At 38.1% G+C, this 18567-nt stretch overlaps 1 protein-coding gene across 7 annotated transcripts in view; it reads left to right on the forward strand.

The window, feature by feature from the left end:
- TPD52 (tumor protein D52) overlaps positions 1-18567 on the forward strand; it is a 75599-nt gene that overhangs the window by 22732 nt on the left and 34300 nt on the right. Inside the window, exons 4-8 of one of the 7 annotated variants that reach the window (XM_008060091.2) lie at positions 2015-2116; positions 3184-3210; positions 8951-8992; positions 11133-11181; positions 15163-17960. In XM_008060091.2, coding sequence (XP_008058282.1) covers positions 2015-2116; positions 3184-3210; positions 8951-8992; positions 11133-11181; positions 15163-15282 — 340 coding nt within the window. In that variant the 3' untranslated portion in view covers positions 15283-17960. Of the gene's footprint in view, positions 1-2014; positions 2117-3183; positions 3211-8950; positions 8993-11132; positions 11182-15162; positions 17961-18567 lie in introns of those variants that run through there. The other 6 variants (XM_008060094.2, XM_021713383.1, XM_008060092.2 and 3 more) reach the window with 6 other exon arrangements.

Genomic DNA, 18567 nt, shown 5'->3' on the forward strand with positions numbered 1-18567 from the left:
GTCTTCTCTGTTCAGTGCCATCTGCTGAGCTGGTGAGCCTGGGAGTTGTTTTGCAATCTAACTACCTGCAGTGAGGCCAGTTGCATTTGACATGGCAGTGCTTGGGTGCCCACTTTTTTGGTCTATTGTCTGTCCCTATAAGTTAACAGTGGGAAAACTATGCTTTGATTGTATTATTATAAATCATATTTGTCCTTGATATTTCATCTTGACAGGGTAATGTGGGGATCTTAACCTTTTTGGTAGGTACCATATTCGTTTCTATATTTTGTTGTCACTGTTTTTTGGTTTTATTTAATCGTTTATTTTTGAGCCGGGTCTCACTGTCGCCCAGGCTGGAGTGCAGTGGTGTGATCACAACTCACCACAGCCTCGATTTCCTGGACTTAGGTGGTCTTTCTGCCTCAGCTTCCTGAGTAGCTGGGTCTACAGGTGTGTGCCATCATGCTTGGTAATCATTATATTAAAAAAACATTTTTTTGTAGAGAAGAGGTCTTGCTATGTTGCTCAGGCTGGTCTCAAACTCCTGGGCTCAAGAAATCCTCTCTTCTTGGTCTCTAAAGTGCTAGGATTATAGGCAGGAGCTACTGTGCCTGGCCTATTGTTTTTGTTTTTCTTTCCTCTCATCCCTGAGTAGCCAGGAAGGTGGTAAATTATACCTCTGTCTTATAGCAAATATCACACTAGAATCATCTTGAGTATTGCATCTTTTGCATACTTTGTTGAGAGTCCAGCAAGGCCTTATTTGGTAACTCTATAGACATGCAAAATTAAAAATATTCCTTATGTCCATAGAATGTATTTTAATAATAAAATACATGAGCCCTACCTGTCCCAATACTTGCTTCTGGCTCCTTTCTAGGAGATCAAGTTGTCAAAGGCATCTGAGGAATTTGATTTCATTTTTGTTTTGTTTGGCTTATGTGAAAAAGGAAGGAAACAGCGTATAATTGTTTTTCAGACTCCACTCATTTTTATCTTTGTGCTATTTTTAGCCCTAACCCTGATTTCTTTGGTCCTGCATTTTTCGGCCTCTGTCTTTCTGGCTGGACTAGGCCTCTGCAGAAGATTGTGCCAGAAATGATGGTTGAATATAAGATGAGGTTATGATGCTGCCCTGGTGGTTATGAATAATTTTTTTTATTCTGTCGAAATTTTATTAAAGTATTCAGATAGACAATGAAGATAAGGTACTGATTCGAATTCCATGAAAGTATTCACTATATTCAGTAAGAATATTTATTCACAAATGTAGTAATTACACTAGCATTCTGAATCCTGTCTCTTTTAGTTATTGTAGAAGATGAGTTTCTATCAGATTTCAGAGGTTGAAATTTTCTATAAACTACATATTTTGAATCATACTTGATGCTGCTATTTGAGATGATGAGACATGGTCTCCAGTCTTCCCAGTGTTGTGCCATATATTGAATTTGAGAAGGAGTAGACAGAACTAGAGTTCTTCTCTGTTTACTCTCCGTTGTTCCAATTCCCATAAACTGGATTGGCAAATGTGCAGTTACCATTTCCCTCAGTTTTCTGACCTGGGCTGGAATTGGCCAGACTCTTTTCTGCACCATCACAGTTCACTACAGCCTCTGAACACAGTCAGTTATGAAGAATTTTAGTCCTTAATTTGTTTTTGTTTTTGTTTTGAGTTGCCCAGGCTGGAGTGCAGTGGCATGACCTTGGCTTATTGCAGCCTTGACCTCTTGGGCTCTGGCGGTTTTTGTGCCTCAGTCTCCTGAGTAGCTGGGACTACAGGTACATGCCACCACACCTGGCTAATATTTTTGCAGAGACAAGGTTTTGCTATGTTGCCTGGGCTGGTCTCAATCTTTTGGGCTCAAGTAATCCTCTCACCTTGGTCTACCAAAGTGCCTGGGAATCCTAGCCATTTTTTTTTCCCCCTTGAGAGTTCTCCAACAGGTGGTGACCACTGCTCTTGAAATAATTGATACTAGAAAATGTTAGCTGACTTTTCTTTGCTCTGTTTGTTTATAATTTAATATAGATACAAGAAGACATCTGAAACTCTGTCTCAGGCTGGGCAGAAGGCTTCAGCTGCTTTTTCATCTGTTGGCTCAGTTATCACCAAAAAGCTGGAAGACGTAAAGTATGTTTTCATTTTTCCTTGCTCATTAAGTAGCTGAGGCAAATTAAAATGTTATTGTGGTTGCATTTGTTTCCTGACTTTGCCTCTGGTTGATGCTGGATTTTCCTGTTGGAGTGAGGGAAGGCAGTCCTTCCCACCAGGCCCAGAGGTGCTTGCCTCTGTTCTGTTAGGCATAGCACTCTCGCTTCAAAATGATCCTTTTACGAATCCATTCAAGGTTGCTGAAAAATTCTGGTTGTGAACTTCTGTGTCTTTTTAGTCCTTCATGACCATGCAGGGCAAGTATGTCTCTGCAGTTGCGAAGTTGTGATTGTGGGCAGAGCCTGGCATTTACGGGGGATGAGTACAGGCGTGTTGAGGTGCATGCTTGGATTGAGACTTGGCTTCACTTTCTGTATGTGACATTTTTTATACCAGGGGGTGATTACAACAAGCTCATCTGTGCTCTGATGTACTAACCTGTAAGCTATAACTGTGTTCATGTTTAGCTCCAAATCTTGCTTTTGAGTTGTGGCTTTTAATTTGCATTTGTATTTTAGATTAGACTGCAGAATTTTCCTTGCCATTTTGATAAAACCACGTCACAGTGCTTCTGTGCCCCACTCCTCCCCTGTGGATTGGAATAGTGCTGAAAATGACAAACATGGTTTAAATCAGCTTTGCTTCTGTCAGCATGCAAGATTTGTGTTTTTAAAATGCTCAGGGTGCATGGCTTCATGTTTTCATTTGTGGGGCAAGTAGGTTTTACAACCAGAATTTTGTTGGTCGAATAGGTTTGGCCAATTAATGTGTCACACTTGGTACCAAAAGAACTAAATCCCTTGCTCGGTATATTGGGACTATCATCATCTAAGCATAATGTAATAAACATAGCTTTCTGGAACTCTTTTGACGATTAAATATACATCTGTTAGGGGCTCTCATTTCTTTTTATGCTGACTGAAATTGTGTAGCACGTGAGAGCCCAGGTAAAACATTATACAACAGTTTTAAAAGCAGGTTATTTAATTGTTTTAGATTTATCAGAACTTCATTTCTTTTTTAATGCTCACTCTGGCTTCTTACAGATTGCAAGCCTTTTCACATTCCTTTAGGTAAGGAGAGTTTGTACCGTCACTGCAGTCTAGCGGTTGTATGAGACAAGTGTGCTAAGATTAGATTATTACGCCACGTTGGATGGTCATGTTTGTCCACTACATAAATTTTCTTGCATTTGGAGTATTTTTTTTCTCTAGTGCATTCCTACTTTCAAAGGAGGATTTCTTGTATGCCATGAGTAATAGAGAAATTAAAAGAAGTATTTGACACTGTGGTTTGAGGGATATGGAAATGATTTGGACATTTCTTTTTTTACTCGTTTCTTTTTGGTAAAAAGAAGCAGCTTTACCATGGCATGAAAAATTCCTCCCTTTTAATGTCTGACTTTGTTTGTTTGTTTTTGATGCTTTTTTGTCCTTTGGTGCTTTTGTAAGGATGTTGGAATTTTCCTTCACCTGGGTCTCATTATGCAATTATAATAGACTGCATATGTACTGCATTAGTCTTCTGGCTTATATTGGTTACTCTACATGGCTTTTTATTGTGGCAGAATATACATAAGATAAATTTTACCATTACTCTGTGCTTTTTAATATTTGTCTTACTAGCTTATACTTTTTACTATTTTATTATTTCTTTACATTCATTGCATTTTTTATGTGCACAAGCAACTTCATAGTTTGAAAAAGGACATTAGGGTATAAAAGAGAGCACATTAAAAAGATGTGTGCTTAAATCATTCCTTATAGAAAGAGACTTCTTGATGTTGAGCAAATGTCTCCTCTCTCTCCCACTCAGACTCTCTGGTTATCCAGTAGGTTGTTGGAGGAAACTAGAATGGAGGAAGGTCTTCAGAGTGTGTAAGCAGGAGGGATAATGTAGTAGTCCTCATCTCTAGTCCTGTTAATGCAAATTATCTTCTCATGCAATCACTTGTGGTCTAGCTACATGCCTTCTGAAGGAAACAAACAGATACTTATAGCACTTGTCTTGGTGACACTTAGCCCTAGAAGTCAGAGTAGATCATGAGATTATATAAGCTCTACATGTTGACTATTTAAAGCTAAAATTATACTTAAAAAAATCAAGTAACCCACGATAGGAGATGATTATGTATCTTTGATATTCAGTTAAAAATGGCTCAATTTCTGTAGGTAACTAAATATGCAGCCAGTTCTATAATACATTCTGCTCACATTAGAGTATCTACTGTGAATAGGTCCTATGGATAGAGTCATAAACTAGATGTGGCTTTTGTTAGAATAGAGTTTATGATCTTTGAGTGAGGTGGGGAAGGAATCAGGGACTTGGGATGACATAGAAAGGAAGAACCCTATTAGTACCTGATTAAATGTGATATAAACATACATATAAAATATAAAAATATGTAATGTCTGCTGAGGACTATGTTTCCTCAGTACATATCACTGGTCTTTTCCATACCTTTAAAAAGATTAGACAAACGGACCTAGGTATGGCCCAGTGTGTGTTGTTTTATTAATTCATGAGAAACAAAATTAGTTTTGTTGCTCTTTTCTAGCTTCTTTTACAATCACTTTGTCCATTTTTAGAAAAAGTATAATTAAGATTTTACTCTATCATTTAAGTCTTGTGTTTAATGAATATATGTGGCCTGTTAATATGTGGAGGTAAAAGGAAGGCTTTTGATTAAAACCTGAAAATGAAAGACACGATTATTTTTTGAAAATTAAACTTGACAATTCTTACAGATCAAAAGTTGGGTAAAGTCACTTTAAAAAAGCCCTTCTAGGCCAAGAAGTCTTGATATTAATCTGATCTAATGTGTTCACACATATAAAGAAAAACCACATCTTTTAGATTGTGAGTCACAGATGCAAATACTGACCACGTTCCCTCAAAAACTGGCCAAGGAGGGGGATTGGCTGCAGATTTTGAGCATTTCTCTCCCAGCAGCAAGTCATCTGCTCCCACCTACATGGATGTAGGACGATTCCTTTGCCAAGTGCTGTGAAATAGATGGTTAATTCTGCTAGATGTTTGTTCTGAGTCCATCCTACCTGACACACACTGATGATTTTGCTCTCTGACGCTATTATGGATGTAGAAGGAGAGAATGTAATAGTTTTGCCAACTTGAATGTATTAGGATCAGCAACAATTTTTACTTTACACAATCAATCAATTAGCACTTGGGATTTAGATATTTGCCTAATGCCTTGGTTGTGGGAAATATATCACATTTTAAATCAGATTGCAATCAGGACTTCTTGGCCTAGAAGTGCTTTTGTAAAGTGACTTTACCCAAGAATTGTAAAGTTTAATTTTCTTTCTTTATTTTTTATTTTGAATATGTGGGGTACAATTCAGGGTTAGGTATACAAATGTTCATTATGCAGGTACCATGAAGTTTAATTTTCAAAAACTAGTCTTTCACCTCCACATACTGATAGGAAATATGTATTTATTAAAAACAAGAAAAACGGTGGATAAAATCTTAATTGTACTTTTTAAATGAAATGGGCAAAGTGACTATAAAAGAGCAGCAAAACCCAATTTGTTTCTGATGAATTAATAAGAACACACACTGAGCCATATCTAGGTTCATTTGTTTAAGTTTTTTAAAGGCACAGAAAAGACCAGCGATATGTACTGAAGAAACCTGGTCCTCAATAGCCATGATATATTTTTGTATTTTATATGTCTATATGGAACGAGAGAGAGAGAACTATTTTTGATGTTCTGAGAATGAGGTATCTGGCAGCAGGGAGGCAAAGTGCCAGAGATGACCTGGTGCTGAGAACTGCCCTGGAGGCCTTCTGGGGACAGTCAGCTTCCCCCTTGCTGGTATGTTTATATCTGTCTGCCCCTCCTGTTTGCTTATTTTCTACACATGTATGGTAACCATTGACTCATGCTGGTAACATTTGAGAGAAACTTTAAAAGAACCTTCTCATTTCAGTCCATGCCAATGTTAAACTTAAATTTTAGTGTTACTAATAACATAATTCAGTAAACTCGTGGGTCTGATACTTTTTATATATTTAAGAGGAAGTACTAATTGACTTTGCCTTTTTCCAAAGGAAATTTCTCATTTCTTCATATACCCTTCTAGATATATTTTATTTGTTTTGGGCTCATTAAAGTCATGCCAGACAATTCTCTTTTGCTGCAAAAAAGAAAGAATATCTTTTGATTAAAATTTGAGAAACTTTGATGAGCTTTTTCACCTTCTATGCCCGTATTTCCCAGTTTCAGTTACCAAAATTGTTTATTCATGCCTTCTTTTATTTAAAAGTATCTGTTGAGTGCTAACTGTGCTAGACACTGTTGTAACCTGTAGGGTTGGCGCTAACAAAAGAAATATCAACGGGCTGACATTTGAAAGTTTTAAGAGAGCCTAATCACATATAAAGTAGATGTTAATTTGTGTTCCAGTTAAGGTCATTTGTTATAATAATAATGGACAGAGTGACTGTAAAAGGAACTAGAAAAGAGCAGCAAAACTCAATTTGTTTCTTATGAATTAATAGGAGCACACATTAACATTTATATGCCCTGTAAGACATATATATTATCTCTGAAGTAGGTGCTATTATTGTTTTGATACTACAGATAAGGACACTGAGCTACAGAGAGATTAAGTGACTTTTCCAAGGCCACACAGCAAGTGACTGGTGAAGAGAGAGATCTCTTACATGGGTGCTTAGGGTCAGTGACTAGAATTAGCTGTGAATTTCTGAAATTTGCCCTTGCTTTGTCCACCTGTTACCTCATTTTGTTGATACTATCAAATTGTGTGAGTCCCGTGGACAGAGAATTTATTACATTTGTCTGTCACTCACCTTCTTTTGCCAGAATTTGGTAATTTCTGCCAAAATAAATGTTCTATTGGGGTGTCTTTTGATTACGAGCAAGAGAAAACTCTTCCTCCTAAGTTAGTTTAATTAAAAGGAGAATGTGCTGTTCAGATACAAAGTTTTTTGTAATCCAAGGAGAGGAAAGGAAGCAAGCCCATGCCCACCGAAACCCCCCTGAATAGAAAATCGAGGTGACTTCTAGAAATCAAGGAAACCAAGAAGTCTGTTCCTCTCTCACCCTGTGCTGTTCTCTGCATGACCATCTCGCCCTCATTTCCTGTACCTTTCTGTGTTTATATTCGATTCTTTCTTTGGGAACCGACTTCCTTTGTGTTCTTGCTGCTTTTACCTAGTCCCTTAGAATCCTCTGGGCATCTAACCTATGTATATTTTGAGCTCAAATACCTGCCATGGACTGATCTGGTAGCTTAGTGTCCTGCTTATACAATATGCTGGGATAAGACTATTAATTGTCTTAACTTCTTTTTCCCCCCATTCAGTCCAAGCTGTTTGTAGATCAGCTGGAGGTTAGCTGTGGTGGGTGGTGCTCCATGGACCCAGCTGTCCTATTAGTTATGGTGGAAAGTCGTTTGTGGCAATGTGACTGTTCCAGGCAGCTTCAGTGGAAGGGTCTGAGGAAAGGCAGGTGCTGACTGGAGTTCTGGTGCTGTAAATCTAGAAGGATGTTTTCCACTCATCTCTATTCTTAAAATACAGGACCAACACACTGCAGTAAATCAAATGGGGAGAGAATTCTCAAGTTCCTTCCAGAATAAATTATAGTCTTATACTTAAGGTATTGACCACTGTAGCAGGATAGAGAGAATGCTGAGTTACATGGACCTTTTCCTGTTACATAAGTCATCAAGTAGAGATGGCCAACTACTTGATTACCTTGGTTACACAAACTGTCAGCATATTTAGACATATCTCAAGATCATACTCCATGTTATTACATATCAATGCAAAGCTAGATTGAGGAGCTACAGCCAAAACACATTATCATTTGTCATAACTGAGTCTTTGAGAAAAATGAAATCATAGACACAAAATATTTAATTATAATTGAGAATTATTACCTTGAATTACCTACTTTACACAATGGAAAGATTACCAAAAAAAAAAAAACTGTGTCGGTGATCAAAATATTATAAGCAGAGTAACAATATCAGCAGAATGCAGTGGTTTTATGAGTCCAAGAAGTAAGGTACTCTCATCTTGTGAGGTGGTCTTCGTGGGAGATGGCTAAAAGTAGGTAACCTTGAACCTGAATGGTCAGTAGACTGCATCATCCTTAAGTGAAAAACTGGTCCTAGTAAGTCTGGGGACCAGATTATTACTGGAATGATCTTGAAGAACATTTAGTTAATTGAGATGAAGTATAATTGTCTCTTATGAGAAAACGGATACTGTTACTACTAAAGTGTGATATGTAATTTTAAAATCAGTCAAAGTTGTCAAATAGGTGATTTATTTGGGAACCTTCCTGTTCCAGCTGGGAACAAATCCCTGAGAAAGTTGGCTCAGGATATGTCCTTGGCCTCGCTTGTGCGTGTGTGTTCATGTACTTCATTTTTGTGTGCTTCATTTTTGAGGGGAGGTGATGATCATTGAATTCCAAGACCCAAGTTCCATTCTTGATTCTGCTGTGACCTTGAGTGTATCATTTAACTTCCATATGCCTGACAGATTCAGGTGAAAGCACTTTTTAGTTCTCTAATTGCGATACGAATGCAAGGTTGTATTATTAGCACTGATAACTACTGGGATTAAATTGTATTAAAGAAAAGTCAATTATGTTGGCATGACTTTGATCTCCTCCACCTCAAAAAGTAGGTAATTCTTCATGGTGCCAAAATAATAAAGCTCCTAGAAAGCTATGCTTTGTTGACTTTTTGTAATGTCAAATCACCACTACACTAATTTCCTTTCTATCTCTTTTTAATGCTGCCTCTTAGTATACGCTCCATTCAACATTCAATTAGCATGCCTGCTATGAGGTAAAGTATATTTTTAAGAAATGTAGTTTGTCTTTTGCTTTCTTTTCTTATTTAGATGTTTAATCTGAACTGCTCTGAATCAGGGAACTAGTTTTCTACTCTACACAAGCATTTAACTGTATGCTAACACTGTTACAATGTTAACAAGTTTAACATTGTATCAGTTTACAGTTCCTTTTTCTCTAATATTGGGATGGGTGCAAGAGATACATTAAATGCTTGCGATTATTTAAAAAAGCGTTATTTCTATTTTTATTTAGAAATAAACAACATCTTATTTTGTTTCCTTTCTGAAATCACTTGACAAAGTGAGCACTGCTCATCTAATAACCTTTTCTTGTCCTGGTGGAGGCGTTCCACCACCTTTGTTGAGCTGCGGTTGGTTGTACGCCCCCTTTCTGCCATCCTTCCCTTTCACTGTCCTCATCCCATTGTGACATTTGGAGCCAGTTGTGGTTTAGTTCTACCACTTTCATCAGTAAGCACTTACAAGTGGTATTACCTCACCTACCTCTCTTGAGGCAGAGGATTTTTAACAATATATGTTTGGCTTAAACTTTGGTGTACATTGAAATCACTTAGGATGTTTGTTAACGTCTTGTTGAAGGCAGACATGGTGGGTACCGCCTGTAATCCCAGCACTTTGGGAGGCTGAGATGGGAGGCTCACTTAAGTCCTTGAGCTTGAGACTAGCCTAGGCAACATAGCAAGACCTTGTCCTTACTGCCACCACCACCACCACTACTACTACTAATAATAAAGCTGTGTGTGGTGGTGCATGCCTGTAGTCCCCGTTACTTGGGAGGCTGAGGTAGGAGGATAGCCTGAGCCCTGGAGGTTGAGGCTGCAGTGAGCTGTGAGTGTACCATTGCACTCCAGCCTGGGTAACAGAGTGAGACCTTGACTCAAAAAACAAACAAACAAAACCCCACTCTGTTTTGATTCTATGGAGTTAGGTTAGTTTGGGTCCTGAGTACTGGCATTGGCTGATGACTTTGCCAGAGCTGCTGATACAGCTGGTCTGGGGCCACACTTTGAAAATCATTGGCTGACACTTTTCTGTCATCCCCACTGTGGGAAAGAGGAACCCCCTTGTTCTCTTTTTTGCCTCTGTCATCTGCGTAGTAGAAAGGCTATTCAAGGTCAGGTGGATAGAATAACACCTTTGGAAACCCATGTGGGACAAAGGCGCTATGGTACTTCTTCATTTTTTTTTTTTTTTTAATTGGAGTCTCGTTGTTGCCCAGGTTGGAATGCAGTGGCATGATCAAAGCTCACTGCAGCCTCGACCTCATGGGCTCAGGCGATCCTTTGGCCTCAGCCTCCCAAGCAGCAGGGACTACAGGTGTGCACCACTATGGTCCAGCTAATTTTTTTGATTATTTGTAGAGATGAGGTCTTGCTGTTGCCTAGGCTGGTTTTGAATTCCTGGGCTCAAGCAGACCTCTCGCCTCAGCTTCCCAAAGTGCTGGGATTACAGACATGAGCCACTGTGCCCATTGTTCCTCAGTTAATATGGGTGAATGTGAAGGCACTGTCATGCATGCTCAGAGTGCTCTCTGCATTAGTTGGGGGCAGCATTGTGAAGTAGGCAGAGCCAGCTTTCTGGGTTCCTCCCTTTGGTCCCTCTTGTCCCCTCTATTGTGCCGCCTTCTGGGTATTGAGATGGAACCTCAGATGGTCTGTTTGACCTGCTTGGTTGTTGGGGGTTCATGTAAGAATCCTGCCAGGCAAGATGTGAATCAAAACAGGAGTTCTAGAGCATAGTACTGTACCTAACCCAAATTAAACTGATCTGGTGGCATTTTCTTGTACTGTGACAAGTTGGTTGGGGAAGGTGACTGAATTGACATTTTCTCTGGCTTTGTTCCTCCTCCTCATACATGTACGTGGCCATATCTATATCTATTCATGGAATCAAAAAGCATACTCTTAGAAATCTTAGGTCAGAAGCCGATAACCTCACATTATGATAAATAGTATATATGCCTGCACATATATGATACTGATAATTATATCTGTTCTCTTGCTAATGAGAATAATGTTCAAGAGGAATAGAACGAACTAATGGTATTTTCAAAATTGTTGTTTTTTTTCCAGTATTTGTAATTTTACTATTGTTTTTCTTTTCTCTCCATAGAAACTCTCCAACTTTCAAATCTTTTGAAGAAAAGGTTGAAAACTTAAAGGCAAGTAGAGAGACGAACAGGGTCTTTGTGGTACATTGCCTGGTGCCTTAATTTTCTTTGGTGTGGGTAAATCATTCACATTAGTGTTTCTTTCTGCAAATATTTAAGGAATGGTAAAAACTTGACTCTTTATGTTATTCATGGACATTGAAGGTGTTATGTACTTTGTAAATCAGTTTTTCTAGTGTATGTTGTAGCATCACACTGCATGCTAAATGCAAGTTACAAAGCAACAGCACTCGAGAAATTTGTGCTGCTTTTTTGCTTTATTCATTTCAAATACTCTTGTAGTTGGACAGAATTTAATGTAATTTTATTGTAGACAATTAACAAAATATAGAAAGCACAAGAAAGAAAACAAAAAGAAAAAGATTCTACCAGCCAGAGACAGTGATATATGTATACCAAAAAGTCATCACCATGTATCATAAAAATTTTCCTGTATCACTGAGTATTCTCTTTTAATATTATGCAGCTTCCTGTCTATTACCTGATGGATATCATTTGTTCAAATCCTCAATTAATGGACTTTTTTGGGGGGGGTCAGAGTCTCACTCTGTCACCTAGGCTGGAATGCAATGGCACACTCATGGCCACCACAGCCTCAACCTGCTGGACTCAGGCAGTCCTTCCACCTCAGCCTTCCCAGTAGCTGGAACTACCATTCCCAGCTAATTTTCTGATTTATTGTAGAGACAAGGTCTCGCCAAGTTGCCCAGGCTGGTCTCGAACCTCTGAGTTCAGGCAGTCCTCTTGCCTCAGCCTCCCAAAGTGCTGAGATTAAGGCTTGAGCCACTGTGCCTGGCTGGAAAATTTTATTGTTATAATGCTGCCGTGATGATCATCATTGATGATTCACTGTTTTTTAAAAATTTATTTGATTTTGGTGGAGGTGAACATTTTCCCATAATGATTAGCTTTATTGATTTGTAAATTGTATTACCTTTAAGATTATATCCAAAATGACAAAAATCATCAACTCTTAGGATCACAAGCAACCTCAAAGGTCATATAGCTCCCATCCAGTGCCTGACCTCCCTACAGAGTTTGTATAAAACCCACATGTTCATTTCTTCCTAACCTAACTCTGATAATTATGGTGGATATATTTTAAGGATTAAAATGAAAACCCTAAATGTTTTTTATGTAAGTCAGTTTAAAAACGAATATTCACTTCAGTCTTTCAGAACTTTAACTGCATCACTTATGTTTTAAATGCATCTTTTAAAAATTACAGAAGGAGAATATGTTTGTTAAAAGAAAACCAGAACACTCTACAGTGATCTGAATCTTTTTTCTTGAACATACAGACATTGGTACGCACCTTTTCTGTTTGTATGCAAATGTGTGAATGTTTTTCCAAAAGGAATCACAGTATACACCTGGCATTGCAGCTTGTTCATTCAGCCTCTACCAGCAGGATGCGTGCTGCTGTGTGAACCTGTGAATGCAGGGCCTGTTCTTTTTGCTCATTGAAATTTCTCAAGGGCTTAGAACAGTCTTTAGCATGTTGCTCAGTATATACTTGATGAATAAAAATATATCATAGTCATTCTTCTAGGTCATTTCAGGAGACCTGCTTTATTCTTCTTAACGCCAAGTCATATATTTGAAAGCAAACTAGTTGCTGAAAGTCAGGGTTTACTATAATTCAGTTCTCAATATTGTTAGGGATGTGATAGCCCTCCTTGAAATCTGCCCTAAGCATTAGTTTTTGAAATGGCCAGTTGGGAAACTAGGCTGCCTCTGTTCTTTCAACATTGGAGGTGAGGAGAAACTTCCAGGTCATTTACTGTATATTGTTCTCCAGAGTATTTTTAGATTGTATACATTGTAGTGGACTCTGTTTTTAAAATATGACTATGTATCATTTGGATTTAAAAAATGGAATCTAAATGTAAATGTAAATCTAAAATGTAATCTAAAAAAGGATTGTGTGTTAAACAGGTATCCCAAGGAAGCTGCAAAATATAGGTGTATGCTTGAAATATAGTTTTGCTAAATTGCACTTAAATTTAAACATCAGGTCTACATGTACTACATTTTGACTTTGGATTGATTCATTTATCCGTGATGACTGAGCATGTGCCATGTGCCAGGCAATGAGTATTAGGTATTGGAGCAAGAGAGACATAGACCTTTTCTGCAAGGTGCTTAGACAATTAAATGGCCAATGAAAATAAAGTGAGGGTAAGGGCTGTGACACGGAAAGTTGAGGGGCAGTGAGAACAAGTAGGAGTAACCTACCTAGCTTGGCAGGAGGGAGGGTCAGACAGCGCCTCTCAGAGGTTGCAGTAATGAGGAGAATGTTTGAAGCTTTGGGGTCCTTTTGAGGCCCAACAGAAACTTCACTGTGCTATAGGGTATTGAACAGGAGGTGAAGCTAGAGAGATGAGTAGCCATGTTAAAGAATTTGGACCTAGGGTAATGGGAAGCCATTGAAGGATTTTAAACAACCGGGGGGTTCATTGTGTACATTTTAGCAATATCAGTGCCTTTACTGCACATCAAAAGGGAGAGAGGTTGGAGACAGGTAGATTAGTTGGCAGAAGAAAAGTATAATCCAGGGCTAAAGATGATGATAGAGTGAATTAAGGTAAAGCAATGGGGTCAGGCGCCATGCCTCACGTGTATAATCCCAGCACTCTGGAAGGCAGAGATAGGAAGGTTGCTTGAGCCCAGGCGTTTGAGAGCATCCTAGGCAACATAGCAAGACCTTGTTTCTGCAAAAAATAAAATTGGTCAGGGTGATGGCATGTGCCTATAGTCCCAACTACTTGGGAGGCTGAGGTGGAAGGATCGCCTGAGTTCAGGAGGTGGAGACTGTGATGAGCCGCAGTCATGCCACTGCACTCTAGCGTGGGTGGCACAGTGAGACCCCAACTCATTTAAAAAGTGTGTTTTAATAAATTTAATAAATAATCCATGGTTACAAGTTGTTCAAGTTTCCCAAACAAAAGATTTTAGACAGGAAACCAAAAAGAATGAGAAAGAAAGAGTCAATTGGATTCCAATTTTTAGGAAGTCTCTGGCCAGTTAAGACTGAGCTAAGAGCCAGTTAAATTCACACCCACTAATGAGCATCTTTCCTTGGTCAAGACAGGTTTCTTACCGTTATCAGTCCTGTTGCTGTAGGGTATTGAACCAAGAGGTGAAGCTAGAGAGATAGGTAGGCCATGTTAAAGAATTCAAACCGAGGGCAGTGAGAAGTCATTGAAGGATTTTAAACAACCAGGGGGTGCATTGTGTACATTTCAATGGCTGCCCTGCACATCAAAAAGATTGGAGACAGGTAGTTGGGAGAAGGAAGGTGTAATCTGGGCTAAAGATAATGGTAGAGTGAATAAAGGTAACACAGTGGGTTTGGGTGCAGTGGCTCATGCCTGTAATCCCAGCACTTTGGGAGGTGGAGGCAAGAGGATTACTTGAGCTCAGGGGTTCGAGACCAGTCTGAACAACATGGCGAGACCTCGTCCCTACAATAAATAAAAAAATCAGCTGGGCATGGTGGTACATGCCTGTGGTTCCAGCTACGTGGAAGGCTGAGGCAGAAGAATCGCCTGAGCCCAGCAGGTCTAGGCTGTGGTGGCCGTCAGTGTGCCCCTGCTCTCCAGCCTGGGCGACAGAGTGAGACTCTGACTTGAAAAACAAACAAACAAAAATGTTCACTAGATATTTTAGAATACTAGGCCTTACAAAGTTCTGTAGACAGACTTCCTCATGAAGAACAGTGAGCAGATAGGGAGAAAAATGAAGAGGGATTTACCAGTGTGAATATGTCAGCAGGGAAGAATGCATAAGTTTTAATGTAAAACCACACTGAACTTCACAACAGTACTTAATTCTATATATAATAATAATCACTGAACTATTAGGTTCCTGATTTCTTTGTTCTTGTAAGTAAAATTTCAGTTGCTTTTTGCAGAATTAGCTAATTTTATGTTTCATGGTGTCTTTTTCTTTTTTGAACTTTTTTTTAAGTCTAAAGTAGGGGGAACCAAGCCTGCTGGCGGTGATTTTGGAGAAGTCTTGAATTCGGCTGCGAATGCTAGTGCCACCGCCACAGAGCCTCTTCCAGAGCAGACACAGGAGAGCCTGTGAGATTCCTACCTTTGTTCTGCTACCCACTGCCAGATGCTGCAAGCAAGATCCAGGCACATCTTGTCAACATTCATTGCCATGAATTTCTACCAGATGTGCTTTTATTTAGCTTTACATATTCCTTTGACCAAATAGTTTGTGGGTTAAACAAAATGAAAGTATCTTCACCTCTATTCTTGGGAAACACCCTTTAATGTGCATTTAAGGTCCTTTATTTAGGAAACATTGTTAAAACACTTGCAGTACCTGAGAATACTCGCTAGAATGATCTCAGAAGCTCTACGGGTTGTTAGTTGTTTTTCTACTTTACAAAATTGGTGTAGATCTGGGATGCCAGTTTGATTTTGTCTTCTATCAGATTTCCTTTTATTCCTCTTTGACTTGCTGTATATTTGATTCCTAACTAAAACTGTACTTTAAAACTTTCTGAATCCTGGTTATTAAAAGTTTGGTATATTTTCTATACCTTTAAGGGAAGAACTAGCCACTACAAAAAATATTTTGGAATAAATACTGTTTCGGGATAAGGTACATATCTTGGATGTCTGAAGACACAAGAGTAAACAGCTCTCCATCCAATCTGTTACAGTTTTATAAGTGACAGACAGTATGTACAGTAATCAAACTTCTAGGTGACTTTAGAGTGAAGTCCCTGTATCCTTGTTTATCACCGTTTGTGACAGTAATCATTTCAGTATATTGGTTATTATGCCACTTGTATCAACTTATTTTTTACCAGGTTAAAATTTTGATTTCAGAGTCAATTAACAAAGCAACATTCTGAATCAAGCATATTTTATTAACAGGTTGAAATGTGAACACACTCATCACTATTCAGTTCAAAAGCCTGAAAGTCTTTTAGATCTAGATGGGTATAAAAAATGCCAAAATCATTTACATTAAGGGAAACATTATTGTCTTCGTTTCTTCATTTAATCCATTTTGCACCATTTAAAATAAGCACACAAAGTTATATGACTAATATAACTTGAAAATTTTTTATACTAAGGGGTTGGTGATAACTCCTGAGGCTGTCATGCATTAATAAAAATTAACTCATTGTTTTCTACTTATTTGTTTTCTGTGTGTTAGAAATTGTAAAATGATACTGTAGACTCTGCCCCCTACTTTGAAAACTGAATGTTGGGGCTGGTGAATCTAACCTTCTGGGCATATTTGCATGGAGGCCAAGAGACTCTATTAGTAACTACTTACTCCTTACCATCAACTTTTTCTTATGCTGTATATGTCTCTGGCCTACAGTGTTGTATTTGTTATTTATCAAGTTGTGATTATTTTATTATTGTTTATGCCAAATGTTAATTGCCAAACTTGGAGTGACCTAAAGCATTTTTTAAAAGCATGGCTAGATTTACTTCAGGATAAGTTAACTTATAAACACCAAATTTGAAAAGCCACAAGTGTTGATCGTCATAAAATAACATGCTGCCATTCTCGATTGCTAGAGCTTCTGTTAGCACCTTGGATGCAATGAAACCTATGCTCTATTCATGTGAAAAGCTTAATAAATTCTGTATGTAAGTTGTATAGGTCTCAATATTTATTATGAGACCGGTGGTCTGGAAACAGCTTGTTGTATTAAAGGATCAATGTCTATGCTTTAAGAAAAGTGGGGGAGGGGAATTTTTTACTATCCACTTTATTACTGGTATATTAACATATTCTAAATAATTTTCTTTTAGACACTTGAGGGCAAAGGTTATTGAAGTGTTGTCCCAGAGGAGTAGACCTGTAGAATTTTGTCTTTCTATAGAAATATTTTGGTTACTCAACATAACTGTTAAATTACTGTTTCTATCTAGTCTTTAAATTTTTATTCCGGCATCTTTTCATCACATTGTTTACATGTCCTTCCCTCTTCAGCAAGGCAAATGGAGTAAGATGGTAATTTCTTTGGTTGAATGAAATATCCTCAAGTATAACTTTACTGCCCAAATGGGGTAGAAATGAAGGTGGGAAGTGGCATGGGTGGATGGAGGTGGATATTGAGGATGGTTGTGAAATAAATTGGAGAATCACTTTTCCAGACATCTACCTACACTTAAGCTAAAAAAAAAAAAACTTTGAAAAATGTATTTGCAAAGCATTCTGGCCCTTAAAAGAAGTAGTAAAAAAGAAATAGTAAAAAAGAGGATGAATTTAGAAAAATAAACATAGATCTAATTATTATTCAAAATGGTCTTTGTGACAGATTCAATATTATGAATTCACGGATAGTAAAGGAATTTGAAATACAGTCATCAGTAGAAAATACCAGAAAGAGGTCCTGGTTACTCTATTGTGTTTTGTGTTTGACACTATAAAAAAAAAAAAGCAAGAGAGTGAACTCTCGGATATTTACAAATCTCAGATATTTAAGGACTCAGGAAGTGTGACTGAAGAAAATATCCCTGAAAAAATCCCCCACTTACAAAAAGGAATATCCTTAATTTATGGAGCTTGTGGGAAATAAAGAAAGAATTCTTTTGCTTACAAGGCCAAAGTAATCAATGAGTTGAATCCATTAATTGGAATATCAGCAACACAAAGTGACTTGAAGTAGAATTAAAAAACAGGTTTAATTTGGACTGTTTCTGGATCTGTTAATCAAGATATACACACTGTCTATTTTTTTGTATAGTATTTAAAACAATAAAAATTCTATAATTTGGGCATGAGTTCTTTTGTATGCATTACCTGTCTGTTGAGGAAAGGGGCAAGTCCATTGTGCACCTTCTCTCCAAACCCTTTATATCCCGAATATGTAAAGAACTTGGAGCAGCTGTGTTAAATCAGTGTATCTAGCAGAACTGAAAAAGCTACATGCTGGCCACCAAAATTTGTTTGTTAACGACTATTGCTGCATATGTACCAGAAGTTTGTTAGGACCATGTGTTTCCTTCGGTTTCTTTTGTTTAGAGATCAGGTCTCACTATGTTGCCCCGGCTGGCCTTGAACTCCTGGCCTTAAGCATTCCTCCCATCTCAATCTCCTGAGTAGTCGGGACTACATGAGTGTACCTGGCCATTTTTCTTTATAGCTCTTAAAGCTCAGATGAAAAAAAAAAAGTCACGTTTTTGCCTATCACAAAATTTGGCCACTGAGTAGTCCCTATTTGTAATGACTGTCCCAATTCTAATTGTATTAATTATAGAGACCATGTGTGAGCCACAATAAACATCAAGTATCATCACTTTTAAGTAAACCTGCAAACCTTAGATTTCACAGTTTCCTTATTCTGACTCAAATCCAAATGAAACAAAACGCTTTCACTCTTAATTTGTA

This window comes from Carlito syrichta, unplaced genomic scaffold, assembly GCF_000164805.1.
Source record: "Carlito syrichta isolate Samal-C Ts95f unplaced genomic scaffold, Tarsius_syrichta-2.0.1 Scaffold304514, whole genome shotgun sequence".
Lineage (NCBI taxonomy): Eukaryota > Metazoa > Chordata > Mammalia > Primates > Tarsiidae > Carlito > Carlito syrichta.